The sequence below is a fragment of the Hippopotamus amphibius genome, chromosome 9 (genome assembly GCF_030028045.1).
Source record: "Hippopotamus amphibius kiboko isolate mHipAmp2 chromosome 9, mHipAmp2.hap2, whole genome shotgun sequence".
Taxonomy (NCBI): domain Eukaryota; kingdom Metazoa; phylum Chordata; class Mammalia; order Artiodactyla; family Hippopotamidae; genus Hippopotamus; species Hippopotamus amphibius.
The window spans coordinates 19,065,399-19,086,351 of NC_080194.1; the positions used below are offsets into that span (position 1 = coordinate 19,065,399).

A 20,953-nucleotide genomic window follows, 5' to 3' on the forward strand; every position below is an offset into this window, starting at 1 on the left:
AGCCAAACTTCTTATTAAATGAGTCATTTGGCATTGCTTCCTTTTGAGGTTAAGCTGTGTGGTCCAGCATTTTGATCCACCCTATTCCATAATAACCTATATGCACTGTCATTAACAATGAGAATCAGGTGTTGAGGAAAGTCAGGTACATTTTGAGGTCTTTGGAAATCAGGCCCATGAAAGAAACAGAGGAATGTATGCTCTGGACTCTGGTAGAGATGGAAGTGGATCAATGATGTGGAAGGGTCCAGAACCAGCATGGAGTACTTACAATAGCCAAGTGTATTCAGGGCTTTTTTTTTTTTTTTTTTTTTTTTTAGGTTACAGCGTGCCCTATGCATGGTACATGGATTTTAAAATGAAAGGAGGAATACCAAAAGGAGTTTATCCTTTTATTGACAATGCTAAAATAGCTTAATTAGCTTACTCCTAGCTATTTCCAACTACGAGTACTTCCGCTGTGATGTTTCTATTTTTTCTTACAAATTACACATTAATTATGAGACCAGAGAGCTGTCATGCTACCGCAAACTATTCTTAAATTAATTAGGGTTTGATTGTCAAGCATTAAGAATATACATTTTTAAAATAACTGCATATTTTAAATTTTTATTAAAATCTTTTTGGAAATATTTCTTGATGATGGTTAACCATGCTATTTATTGCATCTCCAGTAGCATGATATTTTCAGAGGCAGCAAAACAAAGAAGAAAAAGGATTGGATTTGTAAAGAGCAATTCCTAGTTTCAAATTCTGGCTTTGTAGTTTTTTAGCTATATGCCTGGTAAAAGATGTTAAAGATAATAACCTGAAGTTTTAGTTATTGTTAAATTATTTGCAATTTACCTTTGGAAGATATGATTTCTGGGTTTGGCTGTATATCAAAATTACCTTAGCTCCCTTAAATCACTGACTTCATAATGCTATTTTGGGGACTGACTGGATCAGAATCGCTTGGAGAGCATTATGGGAAATTTCTTGTTTTAAGTATAGACTTGGTAGCCCTACAAAGAAGATTTTGAATGAGACTCAGGAATCTGTAGTCTTTCGAAAGTGTTTCAGGTGATTTGATGAATAAGAGAATAGGAAACAATCCTTTAAGTTGCTTTTATGATCTGTAAAATGGGCCCATCATCATTTTTTTTTATTATCTTGACCCATGTTTCTCTCCCAAATTGAATATTTATTAAAGAATTCCATGATCCACCTGTTTTAAAAGCTTAGAGAATGTACATTCTTTAATTACTAGTTTGAATGAAAATAACAAGGGCAGAAAACTTGAAAGACACTGAAAATATAATTCCAATAACAAAAATAATTTTGGGCACATATGATATTCAGAATGTTAGGATATTTGGAGAATAAAATATTTAAAATGTATTCAAAGACTATCCTCTAAACGTCTTTTAGGCATTAGGCAAAGACCTGGAGATATAAACATGAGGAAGCTACAACCCCTGCTCAAGAAGAGTTTATACCCTGATAGTGGGAGAAAAGGCATGTTCCAAGCACTGTAACAGAAGAGTATTCACAAAAGGGACTGTTTAATTCTACCAGCAGAATCTGATAAGGAGGGAGAATAGACCTGTCCAAGCACCTGTGAGAAGAAGAGACACAAAGAAGAGATTCTTTAATTCCACAAACGGGATTGAGAAAAAAAAAAAAATTATGAAGGAAGTGATCCTTAACTGGAATTTTCAAAGATGAAGAGATATTCTCCAAAGAGACAAAAAAGAAAAAAAGGCCAATAGAGGAAGCACTGTGAACCAAGAGATGGGTGTGAAACAGCAGAATGCCAGGGAGCAAGCACAAGTGGTTCTGTAGGCTGGAGCGCTGGGTGTGACAGGGAGGTGGCAGGACACAAGCTCAGACAAGGGGAGAAGGGAAAACTGGCTTTAAATGATGGAGACCCTTCTGTGCCACTGACATCACAGGCAATGGGAACCTGTTATACAGATTCCAGTACAAAATAAAATGATCAAATTTGTAATTTAGAAAGACCCTTGCAGCAGTGGTGTGAAAGGGGGATGGGAATTGTCGAGAATAGAGACAGGAAGACTAACCAACCTAAAAATGACAAGTAGCTCACTTCTGCTTTTACGGAAGCAGGAGTGAGGATGGGGAGAAGGGAATGGATAAGAGATGTGATAAGAGAGAAGTACAATTCACAACAGTCATTGATATGATGGAGACAAAAGTAATGCATGAAGAATAACGTAAGGTTTCTGGCTGTGTACGTTAAACATGAAAAGTTCTTGATTTTCAAAAATTATTTGGCTGATTTAAACTATTTTTCCATGCACTCATTTCATAATTTAATACATATGGCTTATAGCTGAAAAGCATACTAGATTAATAGGATATTTTGACTCAGTCCAAATCCCTCATTTGGGGAATATGGTACCACAGGGATCACAAAGTCAAGCTATTAAGAAACAGAAAGCACATTTGTACGAGCTGTATATTTAGTGCTGGTCTGAGAATAACAAAAGATAGCATTTGATATTCTAGGTGAATCTTTTTGGTGGTATAATTTTTTTAAATTAATTTTTATTGGAGTATAGTTGTTTTACAATGTTGTGTAAATTTCTACTATACAGCAAAATGAATCAGTTATACATATACATATATCCCCATTTTTTGGATTTTCTTCCCACTTAGGTCACCACAGAGCATTAAGTAGAGTTTGGTGGTATAATTTTTTAAAGAGTCTGATATTTTGATATGAATGATGTTAATCTATCCGTATTTGATTAAGCTCTTAAAGTAATCTTGTGTGTTCAGGTGAGTCAGAAGGACTGTTTAATAATCTGTGAAGTGCCTTAACATCCTGAGTGGGAAGGAAATGCATAAATTCAAAAGGGCATTATTTTTTTTACACTGATTGAGTCTGAGAAATATAACATTCCTTTTACATTTGTTGAATCGGCCATGTAGTTCACTTCCTTTATGCTAAATCCATTTTAAAATCTTCTCCTGAGTTAGTTGCAAGGGCAAAGGAGAAGTTGTATGGTCTATTTCACTTCCAACAGTCCCTGAATCTTTATGTCAAAACGCTCAGCAAGTACAAATAAGCATTTAGACAAAGGAAAGTCAGCTTTGTTTTCTCTTGGGAACTGTGGATGCTTGTTTCATAGCACTAGGCACTTACATGGGCTTTTGTATTTAGTTAAGTGGAGCTAGTGGGATTTTAAGGATTTCAAAGGATGGTTTTTATGAGAAAAAAAATAGTACTATCCTCACCTGCCTACAAAGGTCTTTGTTATCCGTAAAATGCAAGTACTTTGGAAGAAAGAATACATTAAGTCTCATCAGAAATATAAACAGTGAGAAGAAGTTGCATCTGAACCTATAAAAGAGAGGAATGTATGTTGGAGGGTCAATTGTGATTCTTGGGAAGGGGTAGTCACTGAGGATAGAAATTGGAGGGGGGAAGAATCAGAGTTTAAAGGATTGGGGATTGAGAAGCACCTGGAATAATATAAAACTGGAGTCTGGTACATCAGTGAAAACTTCAGCCAAATTTCAAGTTTTTGCATTATCACTGTTAGTAGAAAGAACCCTTCTGTAGGGAAAATGTTTGAGGATAAATGTTCCTATTTAATTCAAAAGCAGTTCTGATCATAACAAGTTCTTCAGCTTGACTGAAAAGATCATCATTCCACTGGGTAGGAACTAAGGATCGAACCCTGAATTTGGAAGTTCTGTTCCCAGAGCTGTCATGCTTGTCTTCCCAAGCAAAAATTAATTAACCACATTTGGCTTCTTCATTGTCTTTGTCTGTGAAATATTTTCCATCTTCAAAAATATTAGGCCAGTTCATTAATTCACTTAAGATATTTTTGAAGATCAGTAGCTCTTTGGAACAAATTGCCAAATAAACACAGGGACACAGGGTACACTTTTAAAGGCAAAAATAATTGATGGGGGGGATTAATAGACATGAAACCATTGATTATCTCCAATGGCTACAATTAGTTTGTGGTAAGAAGAGAGGAATGTGGCATTTTGGATTGAAAAAAGTAACTTTTACCTAATATTTTAAATATTCTTACATTGTCCTAAGTTTTATGATTACAATGTGGCAGTTTTATAATTCAATGCTAAAAAAGTAATGGACTTTAAAAAGAAGGAAATAAAATTAAGACATAAAAAACAAGTAAGACTACTGAAATGAGCATAGTGTAGTGGTATGATTTCTGTATGAACTATGTAAACATTTCAAATTTTCTAATATTTTAGACATATTTGATGAAAAGACATAATAAAACAACTTACATGTGATTCTCTTTCTCTCTGCAGACAACTGTGAGTATTTAAATGTTTATGGGTAGTATATAAAATTTACAGAAAAAAAAAGAGTAAAAAATTATTAACCAACACAGATGTGGCCTGAAGAATTTAGAAAGACCGAAGAAAAGATCATCCTGGATGGAAGGGAAATAAATAATCAAACTCTTTAAAGATGAGAAAAATGGGGAAAATAAAGAAAATGGGGAAATAAAGAAAATGTTTGTATTTTGTAAGAAAGGGAATGAAAGTATAGATAGACCTATAAAGGAAATAAAATTTTAAAATATTGAAGAGAAGCAAATAAGAAAGTCAGCGTTTACTGAGCATCTTCTGTTCACTAGAAGCAGATCTCATTTCATCTTTCAATACCCCTACGTATTTGTTTTATCACCCTCATTTGAAAGATCAAGAAATTAAAGTTCAAAGATGTCATGCAGGGTGGTCAGGATCACACAGCTCAAGCAGCAAATCTCTGCTTTGCCTGTGTTCAAAGTCCATTACTTTTTATAAGGACACTAAGTTGAGGAACTTACAATCTAAACTGATGAAAGCCTGGGCAGTGTTCAGAGGGGCAGGGGAGAAGGGGAGAGCATAAATGAGAACAGAATGAGGGGGGAGGGAGAGAGAAAGAGTGTGTGTGTGTGTGTCCTGGGATGTTACTCAGCCATTGATAAACCTTTTCTTTACTTGATGAAAGACAAAATTTAAAGAATGATACAAAGTTGCTACCTAGGTGGCTGTGGTTTTATGGGTGGCTCATATATAAATTAAAAATAAAGTACATTCCAATTCTGATTTGTTCCAAATTTTATATCATGGTAGAATGTTTTAAAAGTAAAGGCTATTCTTTCTTATTATAAATCAAAATGCACATATAAAGATAAACATTTGAATGAACAGAAAAAATATATATTAAATGAAATATTATCCTGAGATATAACCACTATTAACATTTTATTGTCACTCCTCAAAATGCAGGTGTGTTCCAGTGGAAATCAAGTGAAATTGTATATCCTTCTTCTATAACTGTATGCCATGTACTTAAATTTTAAATTAAAATTTAAAATTCAACCAACCCACTAAGGAAAAGAAACTGAATCAATTTAAAATCAGACTAGCTGATTGCTAGTGTTACCTAGAAAAAAATACATTAACTACTTAGCTCCCTTTTCCTTAGATAATGAGGCCAATCACAATAACCTCTGTCCACTGGAAAAGTGCCACAATAACCTAGTTTTGTTAGAAACAATTTCTTTCACTATCTGCCAGAATAGTTAATATAAAAACCATAAATATAAAAACCTGCGATGTCCATGTTGTGAATGGCTCCTCCTTCAATGTGGTGACTTTGTGGAATGCACAACCTGTGCTACCTTATACAGGCTACCACACAAGCCCCTCAATCCCAGCACTATATTTTTTCAATGTTTATTGTTCACTTTAATCTATGAGCCAAAAGCATCAATTATAATACTGTATGGCTCATTTGGAGATACAGTAAACAATATTCTCCTTCTACAAATTAAACTAAACCTGAAGAAAGCAGACTCTGGTAGAAAATATTAACTATAGTCCTGGCATTAAAATTTACCCTTTTCTCACAGTGACTATTCACTTTTCTCTTAAGAACATCCCTGATTATTTTAAAGTTAAATAGCAAATTGTTCCAGTCCCCTCCCAACTCACAATGTAATGTCAGTATCAATCCACAGTTGGAACCAAATACATATTACCTATTTATGTTATCAACACCATTATTTGTGTATTGGCCAGCTCGCTATATGAATTACCTCATCATGTAATAAATAAGCACTAACACTTACTATATGCATAATCTGGGACAAGTTATTTAAGCTCTCTCAATTTCAGTTCCCTCATTTACATAATGGAGAGAATATTGACCTTGTGGTGTTGTTGGGAAAATTAAAGGAAATATATTACTCTAAATGTGCCAATCAGTGCCTCCTGTCTTCTGAGAAAATAGAACCCCATCCATAGACCTTGCTGAAGAGGTAGACCTGAGAATAACATTGTCCTCTTAGCCATAGACATTTGGTTCACAAGTCAGTCGGTATATGTGATGTTGAACTAATCAGATACTTTCTCGAGAAACTAGCACATTGAAACACTGGATGATCTAAGTTAAATAAACTACAGAAACTGACCAGCATGGTCATGAATTTAGAGCCAATGAAGGCAACAAAAGCATAGCAATGCAAGAGCACACCAGACTCTGAAAGGGAGGCCGTGGTTAGGCAGACAGTCTCTTCCTGACTGGACAGAGCAGATATGCAAATAGAATCATTGGAAAAAAAGAAAAGAAGAAAAGAGAAGAAAGGAAAGAAAGGAAAGGAAAGGAAAGGAAAGGAAAGGAAAGGAAAGGAAAGGAAAGGAAAGGAAAGGAAAGGAAAGGAAAGGAAAGGAAAAAGAGAGAGAAAGAAAGAAAGGAAGGAAGGGACAAAGGGAGAAAGAGAGAAAGAGATGGAAAGAAAAAGAAAGGAAGATGGAGGGAGGGAGGAAGGAAAAAAAATACTTAGTCCCAGAGAAATAAAAATGGAGTAGCTGCCTGACTGTCTTCCATTTCACATGAGGTCTTGGAGATAACAAGGCTACACTTTCAAACAGAATTTCTTATATCTTTCCAATAAATTCTCCTCTGAGGTTGAGTTTGTTGGAATGGTTTTCTAATCCAAACAATCCCTTCTCTGAATGAAAACAGCATAGCACCATTTCCAGCACACACTAGATACGTGATGAGTGAATTAATCGCTAAACAAAACTATAAACCCAAAGAGCAAGAAAGACAATATAACTATCATTGATTTTAATTTTTAAAAAATCCATGACATAAACCACATAGATGAAATATTTTCTGTTAAGCTAAACTGTCTTTGCCAGAAACAAAACTTGGTCTTATTTTGGCTTCCTGTAAATCCAATCCAAGAATAAAGGAAACACTGACCTCTCCTCTACTCACCCCTTTTACACCTATTGAAAAACGTGTAAACACTTACAAGATTCAGTGCCATAATGATTACAAAATTGATACAGACTGCAGCAGCGGAAGTTGCAAACTGCCAGTGTTGTTTGATGAAATTCCACTTGAATGATGCGAATTGTTCCATGACAACCAGGCGATACACCACAACTGCAAACACTGCAGTGATCACCAAAGAAATCTACAATATGGGAGACCAGAGGAGACATCCGCGTTTTGCGTCATTAACAGAACAAAAGCAACATAGAGCCAATCCACTGACCTCAAAAACTAAAGAAATTTACTTCTCCAAGAAAGCATATGTAAATTTAGAATTTCCTTTAAGGAACTAAGTTACATTAGAGTCAAAATAAGCAGTGTAAGATTCAGTTGTTTTAGTGTGATATGCTGTTCAAATCTCCACTTTCACATGAATGCTTGGTTTTAAAACAGAATATCTAATTTTAGGACGAATCATATAATTTCCATTTTATCTTAGATGCTTTTTGTTTCTCCCAAAGAGTGTTTTTAAGGATATGCACAAAATCCCTTTGTAATTACTCCATGACGTGCTGTGATTTTTATATTGTTTAATAGTATGTATATACCTCAGGGTCACAAAATGATTTGGTATCCTAGAACATCTTTCTAAACCTGGAATCCCACAACATTCTGAGATTGATGGTTATACTTTACCATGAAGAATATTCCTGAGATAGAAACAAGAAGACGAGAGACTTTGTCTGAGGAAGGCTGATGTGGCTCAGGTTTTCCACTGATGGGATTCACTCTCTCCATCTTGTAATACTTTGCTTCAAACTGGGGACGAAGAGTTTCCTATGAGAAAAACTAAAGTTAATTAATATGTAAGTCATAAATTTTCAAAACAATCATCCAATATGTAATAAATTCCTGGAATTTGGCCTATTTTTATATCAAGTCTTGGCAAAGAAGCAACTTCTTAAAAATTAGACGCAATTTATTTTCCAAATAAACCCTAAACTATATTTTAATTAGCATGATTTTCCACTAATGCAATTTAAGGAAACATCATAGAAGTGCTTTGAAAAAATTACATATTTCATCATTGATCTCTATTATCTTCATAAAATAAGAATCTTGTTAGAAAAAAAAAATATCAAGGGAGAATTGATGGTGTTTAGCTGCTTCCTACTTGGATGTTAAGGACAGTGAATGATTTTCTGTTTCACATGTTACTATAGCTTCCTTATCTCCTGGTCTCTTAACATCTTACCTCCTCTTCTTCCCATTCAATAAGATCCCAAGTATAGGTCAGTGTACTTCTTCTCCTTTTCCAAAACTCCAGGAAGACTGTGGCTATAAATAATATTATTATTATTATTATTATTATAATCTTTCCCCAACCATATCACTTACTGTCATCATTGCCTTTCTTCCGTGTATTGATACATTTACATATTATTAATTAAAATTAACTACATTTGTATTAAATGTATACAGTTGGAATTTTTTTCCCTTACCGTCTTCTCCCTATCTATGTAAACTGCTATCAGCATGCACTCCTGATGAAGAGTGATTCTTTTTATTGGAATAAGCAGAGACTTTTGTTACAACAGCAGGACCTTGATTTTGTGAAACTGGATTGGAGCTGGAGCTGGATATAAGAGGCCTTCAGTGGAAAAGGGAAATTTGTTATCAGGGGAAAGCAGGATTTCATGTGCATCATGGAGGTAGAAGAGTATTTCAGAAAAGCTGAAGATGATGTCCCATAATTCTTCTCCTTAGCAACCGTGCATTATATTTATTTTTTCACTCCTACCATTCTGACTATAATGACATACTTTTCTCAACGTTACAAAAATTTCAAAGATGCACATGCTGCATCCAGCCAGTGTACTTCCATTACTCATGTCCATTTCTAGTGGCTTTCCTCTGTGATCTAAAGTCAATGGCCCACAGTAACAGAATCCTGGGGTTAAGCATATAAGAGAGGTGAGATTCTATATGTAGTTTGTTCCAGGTTATTTATTTTAAATTTACAGAAAACAAAGCCCAGAGGGATTGACATATTATCACCAACCTTGTCCAGAAATCTGCCAAAGCATCTACACTTTATTACACTTTTTCCTGTACCTGCTTTTCCCCACACTTTAAGGTAAGTTTCTCGAGGGCCTTTTTTCCTTAGCATTTTTAGTGCTTGGTACACTGAAAATGCTCAATAAATGTTTGTTAAATTGAACTGAATTACTGAATAGAATTCAGTGATTGCAACTAACTCCTGGGCAACTGTTTCTTGCATTATTCCAGAGGTTTTCAAATTCTGCTCCATGGAATTTTAGTAAAGACACTGGAAGAAAGAGAATCCCTCATCAGAGAATCCCCTTCTTCACATATATATATGTATATATATATACATATATATATGTACACACACACACTAAGCAATTATGTTCAATTTTATTTGGAAAAATAAATATTGTTTAAAAAGTTTTAAAAACTACTTCGCTATACTTCAAGGCAGGCGGCTAGCTAATAAGAGGGGGAAGAGGGGGAAGAGGTCAATTCCAAACAAAATGAAGTTAAGTATGTCTGAATATCAAGCCCAAAAAAGAATTCCAAGTATTGTTTTCATCAAAAGAGGTAAAGATTTAAAGCCTTCTCACAAGGCGACCCAGTTGAAATGAGTGTATCAGAGCAACCGCTCTGCCACAGCCAATTTGAACAACACCCAAGAACTACTGAAATTTTTTCAGCGACATCTGCGAGCATAAAGTGCTTTCCCCACATGGTATTGCAACATCACTACACATGAGGTAGAAACAGAAACCTCACTAAACCTGTTCTACAATTCACAAAAGGGCCATGAATGTGGAACATTTTAAATTTCCCTGTCTAGGGTAAGTTACTGATTTTCTGGTTAACGCCTTACAGAAATGAAATTAGTAGAGTTTTCTGCATGAGTATCTAGTAGACTAATCACTATAAAGAGCCTATAAATATCTGTGAAACAGCAGATTTTGAATATTTGGGCTGAACTGTACTTAGCCACAACTGGCTAGTTGTAGAACTGGCTGGTCAAGACCTGTTTGTCTTGTTAAATTTCCTCTTTGTCTAAGGACATGGAATCTCTCTCTAACTTCCAATTTCTCTCTCCTTCTTCTCCCTTTCTAGAAACACTAAGTAAGAAATAAAATAAAAGTACCTATGTTCTAAAAACATAAGAAAGCCAACATTTGAACTATAAGCACTGAAAATCTTCACCAATTTCTATAATCAGACTTAATATTTTTTCCCCTAGGAAATTTCATTTAAAAATAAGAAGTCAAACATAAATAGCATTGTGCTATATTAAAATACGAGAGCTCTCCCTACAGACTTGACCAAAGCAGACTCTTAAATTTGATGTAATGTCTCTCTAAGCTAACTCTTCCTGGAACTCAATATGGTATGGGCATTAATACATTAAATAAGCATTCAGCAGCATTTGTTCACATTAAAATGGATACTGTTAATTGAATTGCTAAAAAATTATGTGTCTACACAAATAACTTGTCAGCTTTTTGCCACATATTTTTTAATAAATACAATGTAGTCTTTTTAAAGTTCTGGATTAATTTTTCTCAAGACCTTTCCTCATCTTACCATTCAACTACTTGATATACAGTACTTTACTTAACACTATTGAATATTTTCTGGTTATAAATGTAACACCAACAAAAATAACTGAAACAGCCACTGTCTTATTCACTTCTGAAATACAGGTGTCTAGGAGTGCCTGCCATTTACTATGCTTTCAATAAATGTATGCTGAATGAGTGAATTAAAGGACAGAAATCACATTAAATTCCGTCATTCATAAACAGTCACTATTGCAATTTAGGTAATCCTATACAAAGTATTTTTCTGAAGAAGTATACTTAGGACTGGTATGTTGTTGATACTCAGATATATAGGCACACTGGTTGTCCATTTATAACAGAAAAAAGAAAAAAAAACAGATTCATAACTGAACCCTCTAAAGGCATCATACACGTACAGGCCGGCCCTTCCTCCCCAAGAAAACTTCACCAGGATGAAGTACATGTAGAGTTAACCCCTGGAACAGCTCTGGCCTCCAGGAAAGTGCTCCAGAACTAAAGTCTGTATCCATTCTGGTTGGCCAGTACAGAGCCCTCAACATTGTTAAATATTTACCTTTTCACCTCATAAGCATCGCCCTGGAACTGAGTACTTAGAACTGTACTTGGCATGACAGGTGAATGACAACTATAAAAGAAATTACTAACTTCACTTTTATAATAAATACAATTTATCTTCTTGATCAAGTTACAATGACCCTCAAAAGACCATTTAGGAATGGCAATGTGGTGCTGGAGAAAGAGCACAGTTTGTGGTACAAATGTTTTGGGTTTGAGAGCTGCCTATATTCTCTTCCGATTGTGTGACCTTGGACAAATGACTAAACAATGATGAGCCTTTGTTTTCAGAACTTAAAAACAAGAATAGTAAAATTTTCTTCATAGGGGTTTTGTACAAATTAACTGAGGTATAATTTGTAAGTGGTCTAACTATGCGTAATTCATTTTAAGAATATAATAAATTATAATAACCAATTTTTTCAACATTTTGTTATTTGTTATATATAGGGAACTTTGTAGACACAGTTCTTGGCTTCCATCATATAAAGATACTGTATATTTTTGTGCAGGTAATATAAAGCCATTGTCAATTATTTATATTTTGATGGTTTTACTTTTATAAAAATTCAGTCATAATTGTATATCATTTTCCATCTTTTTTTTAGTGACCCAGAAAACAGCTTATACTGTCCTTTTTCTTCTTGTATTTAAGATGGTAAAGCTGCCTCTAGAGTAAATAATGCAATTCGAAATTCTTTTTTGAGAGGACGTTTATCTATTCTTAGAGAGACCATACCAAAAAAATGAAAATAAGTTGCATCATGGTCCCAAAGAGGAAGAAGAGAATTAGCATTTATTGAGCACTTTCAAGATCCCAGACTTTGTGCTGGATATTTTTAAGTAGCTGCTATCAGTTCCACAACAACCCAGGTGAAATAAATATTATTAATCTCCTTCAGTAGAGAAGCAAATCGAAGCACTTGGAGGTTAAGTTACCTGAGGAAGTCCCTTGGCTGAAATTCAAATCCGGATCCAAACACTGACTTTTTCTATGCCAAAGGAATAAACATGGTTTGGGATAGAATTTTTTGAGATACATAATTTGCAACATCCTTCTGGGAAGACATTAGCATTATAGACAAAATGTTTAAGCAAATGTCTAACAGACCTAAATGAGATTGAGAACTTCTGGGAGGTTAGCTGCTCAACCACCAAGTGGCCCATCAATCAGAAGTCTACAGTCTTTTGACCTGACACCCTTTTTTGTTTTGTTCAGAGTCTAAAAATGATTACTAACCATTCTCTTTTCTTGTAAATGTCTCTATCAAGACAGAAATCTTTGCATTGGTCTTTTAGAGGACTTTTCCTTTGCAGTAAAACTCTAATAAAATTTTGACACATTTATAACTTAATAATCTGAAAGGAGTATTTTTTTTTCTTTATTAGACCACTAAATCTGAATTTGTAAAGAAGGACATGCAGAGGTAAGCATAATGCTTCTTGCTCCACAATTCAAGCAAATACTCAATTAGTCCCAGAATAATTAAATTGTTTATATTTACAATTTTGATGTGTCTAAAAGCCCCCTATAAGCATAGCCAGAATTTGATTTTTCCAAATATTGGGTGCTTGAGTGGCCAAGTGATTTTTGACAGTTGACTAATGGAATTTTGAGTCAGGGATACAGTTAGTTTGGGTTTAGTGAGACATATTTATGTGATTTGAAGGCACTTCCAAGTGTTGTTCAGTTATTGCTAATTATCCTAATGTAGCAATGGATGGTGAGAAAACTCCTTTAGTTCACATGCTGACTCTTTCAGGAGCCAGGCCAGGGGATGTATGTTGAGATGCACATGTTCTACAGTATCCAGCACTGATAATGGAAGAGAAATAAGATCTGAAAAGTATGGAGCCAGAAACTACTCTATGGAAATTATTTCACAAACTTCAAGTCATATATGAAACACTAGAGATTTCCCCGAAGTTCCAACAATATTAAAAATGAACATGGCATTATTGAAAATAAATTATGAAGCTGAAATAAGCTTTTCAAAACTGCCAATAATAAAAAAAAATAATTTTCAGTTAACTGTGCTAGAGGAAGAGGAAAGATTGAATTACTTCTCTCTTCTTTCTCTGGAATATTTTTTTAAACATCATTCACAGAGAATAAAAACGTAGATAAAACTGTAGGACAAAAAGCATTACAGAGATGTGTCAGGCAACTAATGATTAAATTATTGTTACTCTCTGGATTTTTATTATATGTAGTATTTGAAACTTTTTAAAATTTGTAAATTTTTGATTTTTCCATTTACTTTCATATCTCATGTTATATTCATAATTTTGTACTCTTTTGTTAAGGAGAGTTTCCACAATTGTGTATTTCCTTCTGACGAATAGCTATCATGCATCAGACATACATGTGCCAGACATCCTGCTAAATGTTTTACACGTTTACTCATGAAATGCTCACAACATCTCTGAGTGCAAGAAATGATTTTATTGTTATTTCACTGGTAATGATACAAAAAGTTCAGAAAGCATAATGGACTTTCCCCAAAATGAACTGGGCTTTAGAAGCCAGCTCACTCTGCCACATAAGGGAGGGTTACTAGTTTAAAGTACCCATTCAAAGGAGGGGGGTTTACAACAACCCTAGGTGTTTTTAATAAGGATTCTCTCTTGATTCAGCACAAAAAATGACTTCCTTTTTCTGTAGCTAAGAGCTTCTAGAACTGTCAGCTTAGTTAAACCTAACATGTTTTCATTGTTCTCTGCAAAATGTTTATGTTGCTTATAGTCTTCTAAACCAAAGAGAAAGCCATTTGTCATTCTTATTTTATGCCCATGAACTTGGTACCAAAGTCCTCTCCAGGTCATGAATAAGTTTGCTTTTTCTTTTGCCCCTGCTTTTGAGCCAAGGAGCAAATCCAGATTCTTCTTCAGAGTGTACAGACCTAGCCTATGCATCTCATTCTCTTTTCACTCTGCCCCTTTCCAGGTCATGGCTCAGTGCTGAGAACACTCAGCAAATAAACTCTGTTGCTGTGAGGTTACTATTTAGTTATTCTAACTTTTCGAACCAGAACAAAAAACAAATTAGAAATCACAGGATTATTTAATTATCCATCTTTTTTTTTTTTTTTAGAAAAGGTTAATAAATCACTTGGATCTTTTCTTAAAGGTGGCAAAATAAGTTATAATATTATCAGTCTGCCAGTTTTGCTATTTTATTATATTTAAAGTTGGTTGTAACTTCATTGAATTACTTTCATATCAAAATAGATTACCTAGTTGATAAACTGGGCAACAGCCATCTAAAGAGGTTATAGTCTATAATGAAATTAGGGTTCTAAATGATGCAAACTTGTGTAACAGAATACTCCACCATGCAGGAATGAATCATTTGTGCAGTACTTCAACACAATGGGATATCATGTAGAATACTTACTAAAGAGAGCAATATCATTTCCCAGCCGACTGCTACTGCAGAGTTGGAAAGTTGTTTTGGGTGCCAGTAATAAGAGGCTTCCCTTCAGAACTCGTCTATCAGCAGGAGTCTACAGGGAGCCCAGAACTCTCCAGCTTGGCAAGATGCTCCCATCCCTATATCCCACACATACCTTTCTCTCCTGTCATCACTCACAAGTGGGTCCCTTAGGACTGATTCATTGTGCCCCTTAACTCTGTACATATCAGTTATGTCAAGAAGACCAGCATTTTCAGGTCATTCCTTATTCAGATTTTGATCCTCTAGTTCTAGGGAAATGGGAATTGCCTTTGTGACACTCTCCCACTTCTTCCCAACTATTTGAGATGCTTTCACTAGGCCCTCTTACTCAAAGTCATTAATAGCAAAGTCCCTAACCTCTTTGCTTAAGTGAAACCTGAGATACTCCTGACACCTCACTTTCTATGTGGCATTCTCAGAGGATGGCTATTTGTCTCCCACACCAATAGGAGCCAAAGATGAGGTAGTGAATTTCTTGTTCCTCATTGCTGCTTCAAGACTTTTTCTCCCGCTTCTCCTTAAAGATTCACAGATTTGAGTCTCATACTATCAATCCAGACTTCCTACTATATCTCTTTGTGGAAGTATTTACCACTCCCTTGGAACACTTCCCCAAATTCTCTAAAGATTTTTTAACTCTTGGCTAAGTGTAACTCTTATCAACATGATGCCCAAAATAAATTTTTGAGGTTACAACATACATAGATAATACTTCTAGTATCTTGGCTTCTCAGTTCTTTGATGTTTATCTTCAGAATTGTTTTCTCCTACTCTACTCTCATGGCATAATTTTGATCAATGACTCCAAACCCTCCATTACCTCCAATTATCACCTCCATCCTTATAGGTCACTCCCTATAAACTCCAATACCAGTAATCGCTTGGCCCACATTTTTTCAATCCATTAATTTTTGACCCAGATTTTCCATCCATTCTCCCCATCACATTTTTACTGTCCTTTCCTCCCCTTGGGCCCTCACTTGCTTCTCTATGTATCCTATTGATCAATCATTATACTCACTCACTCGCATATACCTTCAACTCTCCAGCTCTTCTCTCAGTTTGTCGTATAAATCCACAGAGTGAACATGACCCTAATTAAAAACAATACTGCATCTACTGTCTATCTGTTCCCAAGCACATTATTATTGCTGGAGAAAAACACAGCTATAATGAGTGACTTTTATTTTAAATTAATGATTTGAGTAGACACTTGAGGCTGTCATGCTGTCCTACTTTCTCTTCTCTCTTTTAGCATCCAGCACCTACACTCCTGTCACTCTCAGCTGCAAGTTGCTGTCTACTTTATCCTTCAAAATTAAATATTCAGAAGTTATTCACCAAAACCATATCTACCCACTTTTCTACCCTTGTGCCCACAGCCTCTCTATTATCACCTGTTACAGCAGAAGTTTTATGCACTCCAAGTAAAATCAACTCTTCTTGCGAACTAGCTCCCATCTCTTATCACCTGCTAAAGGAAATTGCTCAAGGACCTATATGTACAATTATACAAAGATGTCCAAGACATAACTTTAAGTGAAAAAAAAAGATTTCAGATCTGATGAACTTACAGTTGGAAGAATATTCTGGTAGAAGACAAGTGAGCTCACAGATATCTTATGCTTAATATATTAACTTCTTTGTTTTTAATGTTAAATAGTTATTTGTTCATTCTCACTCATTTACTCATTCATTTATACATTAATTGAGCATTTAGTCTGTGCCAGAAATTACTCTAGCTCTGTAAATAAATCAATGAATAAAAGACAAAAAATGCTTACTTTCATGAGCTTTCATGAGCTTTCTAGTACAGGAACAGACAATAAACAACAACAAAAAATAAGATATAGGGTCTGTCAGTAAGTGCTGTGGGAGAAAATAATGCAGGGAAAGGAGATGAAATAGGTCAAGAAAAAAGAGTTTTTAAAAGGGTGACCAGGGAAAGCCTTTCTGTCAGAAGAAAATCAATTAAAATTGGAGCAAAATTGATTCATTTTTCATTCAATTAATATTTATTGAGCAACTACTATGTGCTAAGGTATAGATACAAGCTCAAAATAATCTAACATAAAATTTTTCTACACTTCATTGGATTCATCTTAACCCATTCACAATGCAGACGTTTCAATTTTTACCATCTATAAACAAAAATTATTATAGTTATTGAGTTCCTACTTAGTGTCAAGCAACACAGAATTACTTTACCTGCTTTATCTCATTGACTCCCCATGGCCAACTAGGACGTAGGTATCCCTTTCTCTATTTTACAAAGGAGAAAGTGGTCTTGGGATATGACAGTGACCAGGCTAGGTTATGAAACCAGCAAGTGGCAAAGCCAGGATTCAACAGAGAACCCAGCCAGAGAAGGAGTCCCAGAGTTCTGACACTGACAAGATTCAGTGGGCCACCTTATGCTCACAAAGCTATTCTAGTAACACACAGGGCACAAGCACGCTGACAATGGTCACACTCTAAAGAAAATAATGTTTGTTTTTGAAATGTTTCCATCACGTTTTAGCAAAGCCCTCAACCCCTCTCTGGCTTTTTTTTTTCTTTCTTTCCTTTAATGGAACTAGAAGGAGAGATTAAAAGGCATAGTGAACTCTTACTGTGTTAGCCCCTAATTAGTACAGAAAAATGCCCAATAAAATATTCTGAATCAATCAACAGCTTGAAGCCTTACTGAGTATCACTTAGAAATTAGTGAGAAAGTAATGCACTAAATCAGTGGTCTTCAAAATTTTTATGTAATCTCAAATAATTTTGTAAAACTATGTATCCTATTGTATGTTTTTACAATGACATCCAAAATTTATTTTCATCATATATGTTAACAGTGGCAAAGGATGTAATTTCCAGTGCATTATAAAAACTGACATTTTAAAATGTAACTTTTGTATTAGTCTTTTATTCCTAACTCATATCCCTTTAAAATATATACTTTCAGTAAGCTCTTCTTATCTATTGCAACATTTTAATTGTTCCATATTATCTTTAAATCTATTTCTGTTCTATTTCTACCTCAGAATATTATCCTTTATATTTATGTCTGAAAACATTTATTGATTAGCTTGTCATACTTCTCTGAAGCAAAACAAAAAGTATAGATATTAAAGTATTTTTTAAAATTTTAAACATGAGAATGAACATGAGGCTCTTACTTTAAAAAAAATGTGGATTGAGTTATCACTACCATTAATAAAACAACAGAATTCATTCCAAAATTTAATGAATATTAAACATAAAATCTAAGATTTTATTGTAAACACATCTCTTAACATGTTAAGTCAATGGTCTTTTTGTCTGTTTTTCAACTGTTCCAGGTATCCATGGACACCTACTACTTCTTATTACAGTCAGAGAGGTTTCAGCATCAACTCTAAGTTTTTGTTTTTATATGGATGTTTACTGAGAAAACATGTTCCTTTAAATGTGTAGAGAGGAGTTCAACAGGTTTTGTTATGGTTACGTAATTCACTTCTTTGAACTATGCCTGACTTAAAGTTCATATGTGCCTTAGATTTATAACCTTCCTTAGATCCCCATTTATGCACGTATACATGCCATGTATGTGCTATGTCAGAGCGTCTGCTTAACAAAAGGCATTGTCCTTAGCACCAACATGGAGTGTATAACCCTTCCAGGAAGTTTTGGTTAAATGAAGAAGACCATGTTACAACACCATATGACTTAGGTAAAAAGATAAGCTTGTATGCTAAACAACTATTAGCATTCTTGAGAATGATCCCTCTATTTCCCTTCTAACAGAATACTGAAACAACGGTTATCATCCTAAAGAAAGTTTCCAGCCACCAATTTCTACTGTATTTATAAAGGATGTCATTGACATATCCTCAAATAATATAACCATGATGTTACTTTATTTTTAATCAAATATTTCTTTATTGCTTAAAGTGTCCATGCTCCTATGGGGAGACAAAACATAAATTCAATTCATAACCTGTTTCAAGCTCATAACCTGCTAAGAATGCATTCGATGTATGGAAACAAATTCTTCATGTGTGACATCAGTACCAGGCATGTGGTGCTACAGGATTTATAAAATAAGATATCATTTTGGATCGAGAACAATGTTTCCATTTTATCTGAGGCATGGTCCCAAGCAACATTCTGGTTCTGTTTTCAGGTCCATCAGTGACAAGAATGTGACCTCATGTTCTGGAAACTCCACTGGCGAGTGGTTCCATCATTTCAGACAAAGAGGTGGTAGTTCTTCTTCCACTATGTATTGTGAGGCTTAATTAATGGGTATACAGCAACTGGAGAGTGGCAGGTGAAAGCCTCCAAAGAAGGAAAGCACCACAAAAGTTATGTAAGCATTGCATAATGTGTCATCTCAGCTGGCTTGGCTGATGAAATTGTCAGGTCATCATTGGTTATTGTTGAGTTCCTCTCGAGAAACAAGGTCCAAAATGGGATTGGTCTTACCTAGAACATGGTATCATGGTATATACCTGGAAAGGTATCCCTGCAAGACTGTTTGGCAAGAAATTACTTTTTAACTGCTACTCAGGTGCTTCCATAAAGGTGCCCGGTCACAACTAAGTGAGCTAATTAATAACCGAGGCATCAAATTTATGCATTGTTTTCATTTTACAACTTTACTTCCAGATATGCTCACGACAGGGAAGGTGCATAAGGTTTATCCCTAGGGTCAGTTCTAATCAATTGCTTATGGTTGTTAGGAAGGCAGGAATGAAAAGGATTCTGAGGCTACACCTCGGGTCTTCAGAAAAGAGGGTCACTGGAGATGAACTTTGACTCTTGTGGCAGTGAAAGCAGAGTTGCAGCAAAAATGCCTTGTAATTTCCCTGCCTGGTATAGGCCATAATTACTATGCTAAAGTAGAAAGTGGTAATATATTCATACACATATCCAGGAAAATCCCTAAGGGTATGGTACACCCAATCCTGCCAAGTCATGTTCAGTTCTCTAAGTACAGACATAAAATATTTATTCAGTTGGATTTTTTCCTAGTAACTAGCTAATCTGAAAACAACTAATTGAATTTTATGAAGCCATTGTTCAGTAAACAGTTATTTGACTAAACTGAACTTGCTTTTCTTCATACCAGTGCAGAAACAGCTTCAATGTCTTCTGACTGAATATTTTTTAGGGTTTGGCTTAATTTCTAACCAAACTCTGAAGGGCCTTTGGGCTTCAGAAAGTTCGAAACTATAGAATTACCTTGTTCTTTCTTGGGGCCAATTAACTGGGCAGGTTCTTTGCATTCAACTTGAAGCTCCTGAACCTTAGCTAAAGTTTCATTTTCTCTCTCAGCAGTTGAAAACCTATCTCCTTGCACAACAGAAACTAAGCATGAACCTCAGGCATACTGAGCTGAACAGACCTTGGCGCCAGTCCCCAAATATTGATGTGCAGAATCTCCCAGAAAGTGTAGTTTCACTCTTCTCCCTTTCATAAGCCATGAAAGGAAGTGAAAGAACTATGCCAGGTTGTTATTCAACTCTAGTATTTAATCAAGCATTACTCAGGCTCTTCTGAAACTCTCCGGCTTCTAAATGGAGAGGAAAAGCAAAGAGAACACAGGGTGGAAACTACTTCATTGAGCAGACTCCCTGGATTACTCAGGATCATGTGGCCATTCTCAGCCAGGCCCCAGTTACTCCCCAGACTTCCGAAAGTCCTGGTGATGATTTCTAACTTAACATTTTACAGCTTTCTCAAGGACCCCATGCACATTAACCCACTTCAAGGGTGGCTTTCTATAAATCCAGTTTCAGTGCACTGCAGACAACACTTTCTCCATTCAGGTTTTAAGTACACAAATAGGGCATCCCCATCATGGGAAATAAAGATTTGTTTATGGGTTAGGAGAAGAGCATGCGGCTGGCACAGGAGCAACAGGTGCAGGGCTGACTCATTTTGGTTTCCTCACCTGCAAAGGGGGAATGCGGCATGTGTCAGAAATTCTTGATACAGCAGGGACCATTACCAAAGTCTTTGTCCTTTTTCTTTTTCTTTTTTCCCCCTTCCATTTAGGGCAAGAAACTATGTCCTTTG

The 20,953-nt window shown here is 35.3% G+C and overlaps 1 protein-coding gene across 2 annotated transcripts in view; it reads right to left on the reverse strand.

The window, feature by feature from the left end:
- Nucleotides 1–20,953, reverse strand: part of ANO3 (anoctamin 3) — a 451,354-nt gene that overhangs the window by 28,844 nt on the left and 401,557 nt on the right. For both annotated transcript variants that reach the window (XM_057749054.1, XM_057749055.1), the window contains 3 exons: nt 8,526–8,608; nt 7,967–8,107; nt 7,308–7,472 (listed from right to left, as the gene is read on the reverse strand). In XM_057749054.1, the coding sequence (XP_057605037.1) occupies nt 7,308–7,472; nt 7,967–8,107; nt 8,526–8,608 (389 nt within the window). The remainder of the gene's footprint in view (nt 1–7,307; nt 7,473–7,966; nt 8,108–8,525; nt 8,609–20,953) is intronic.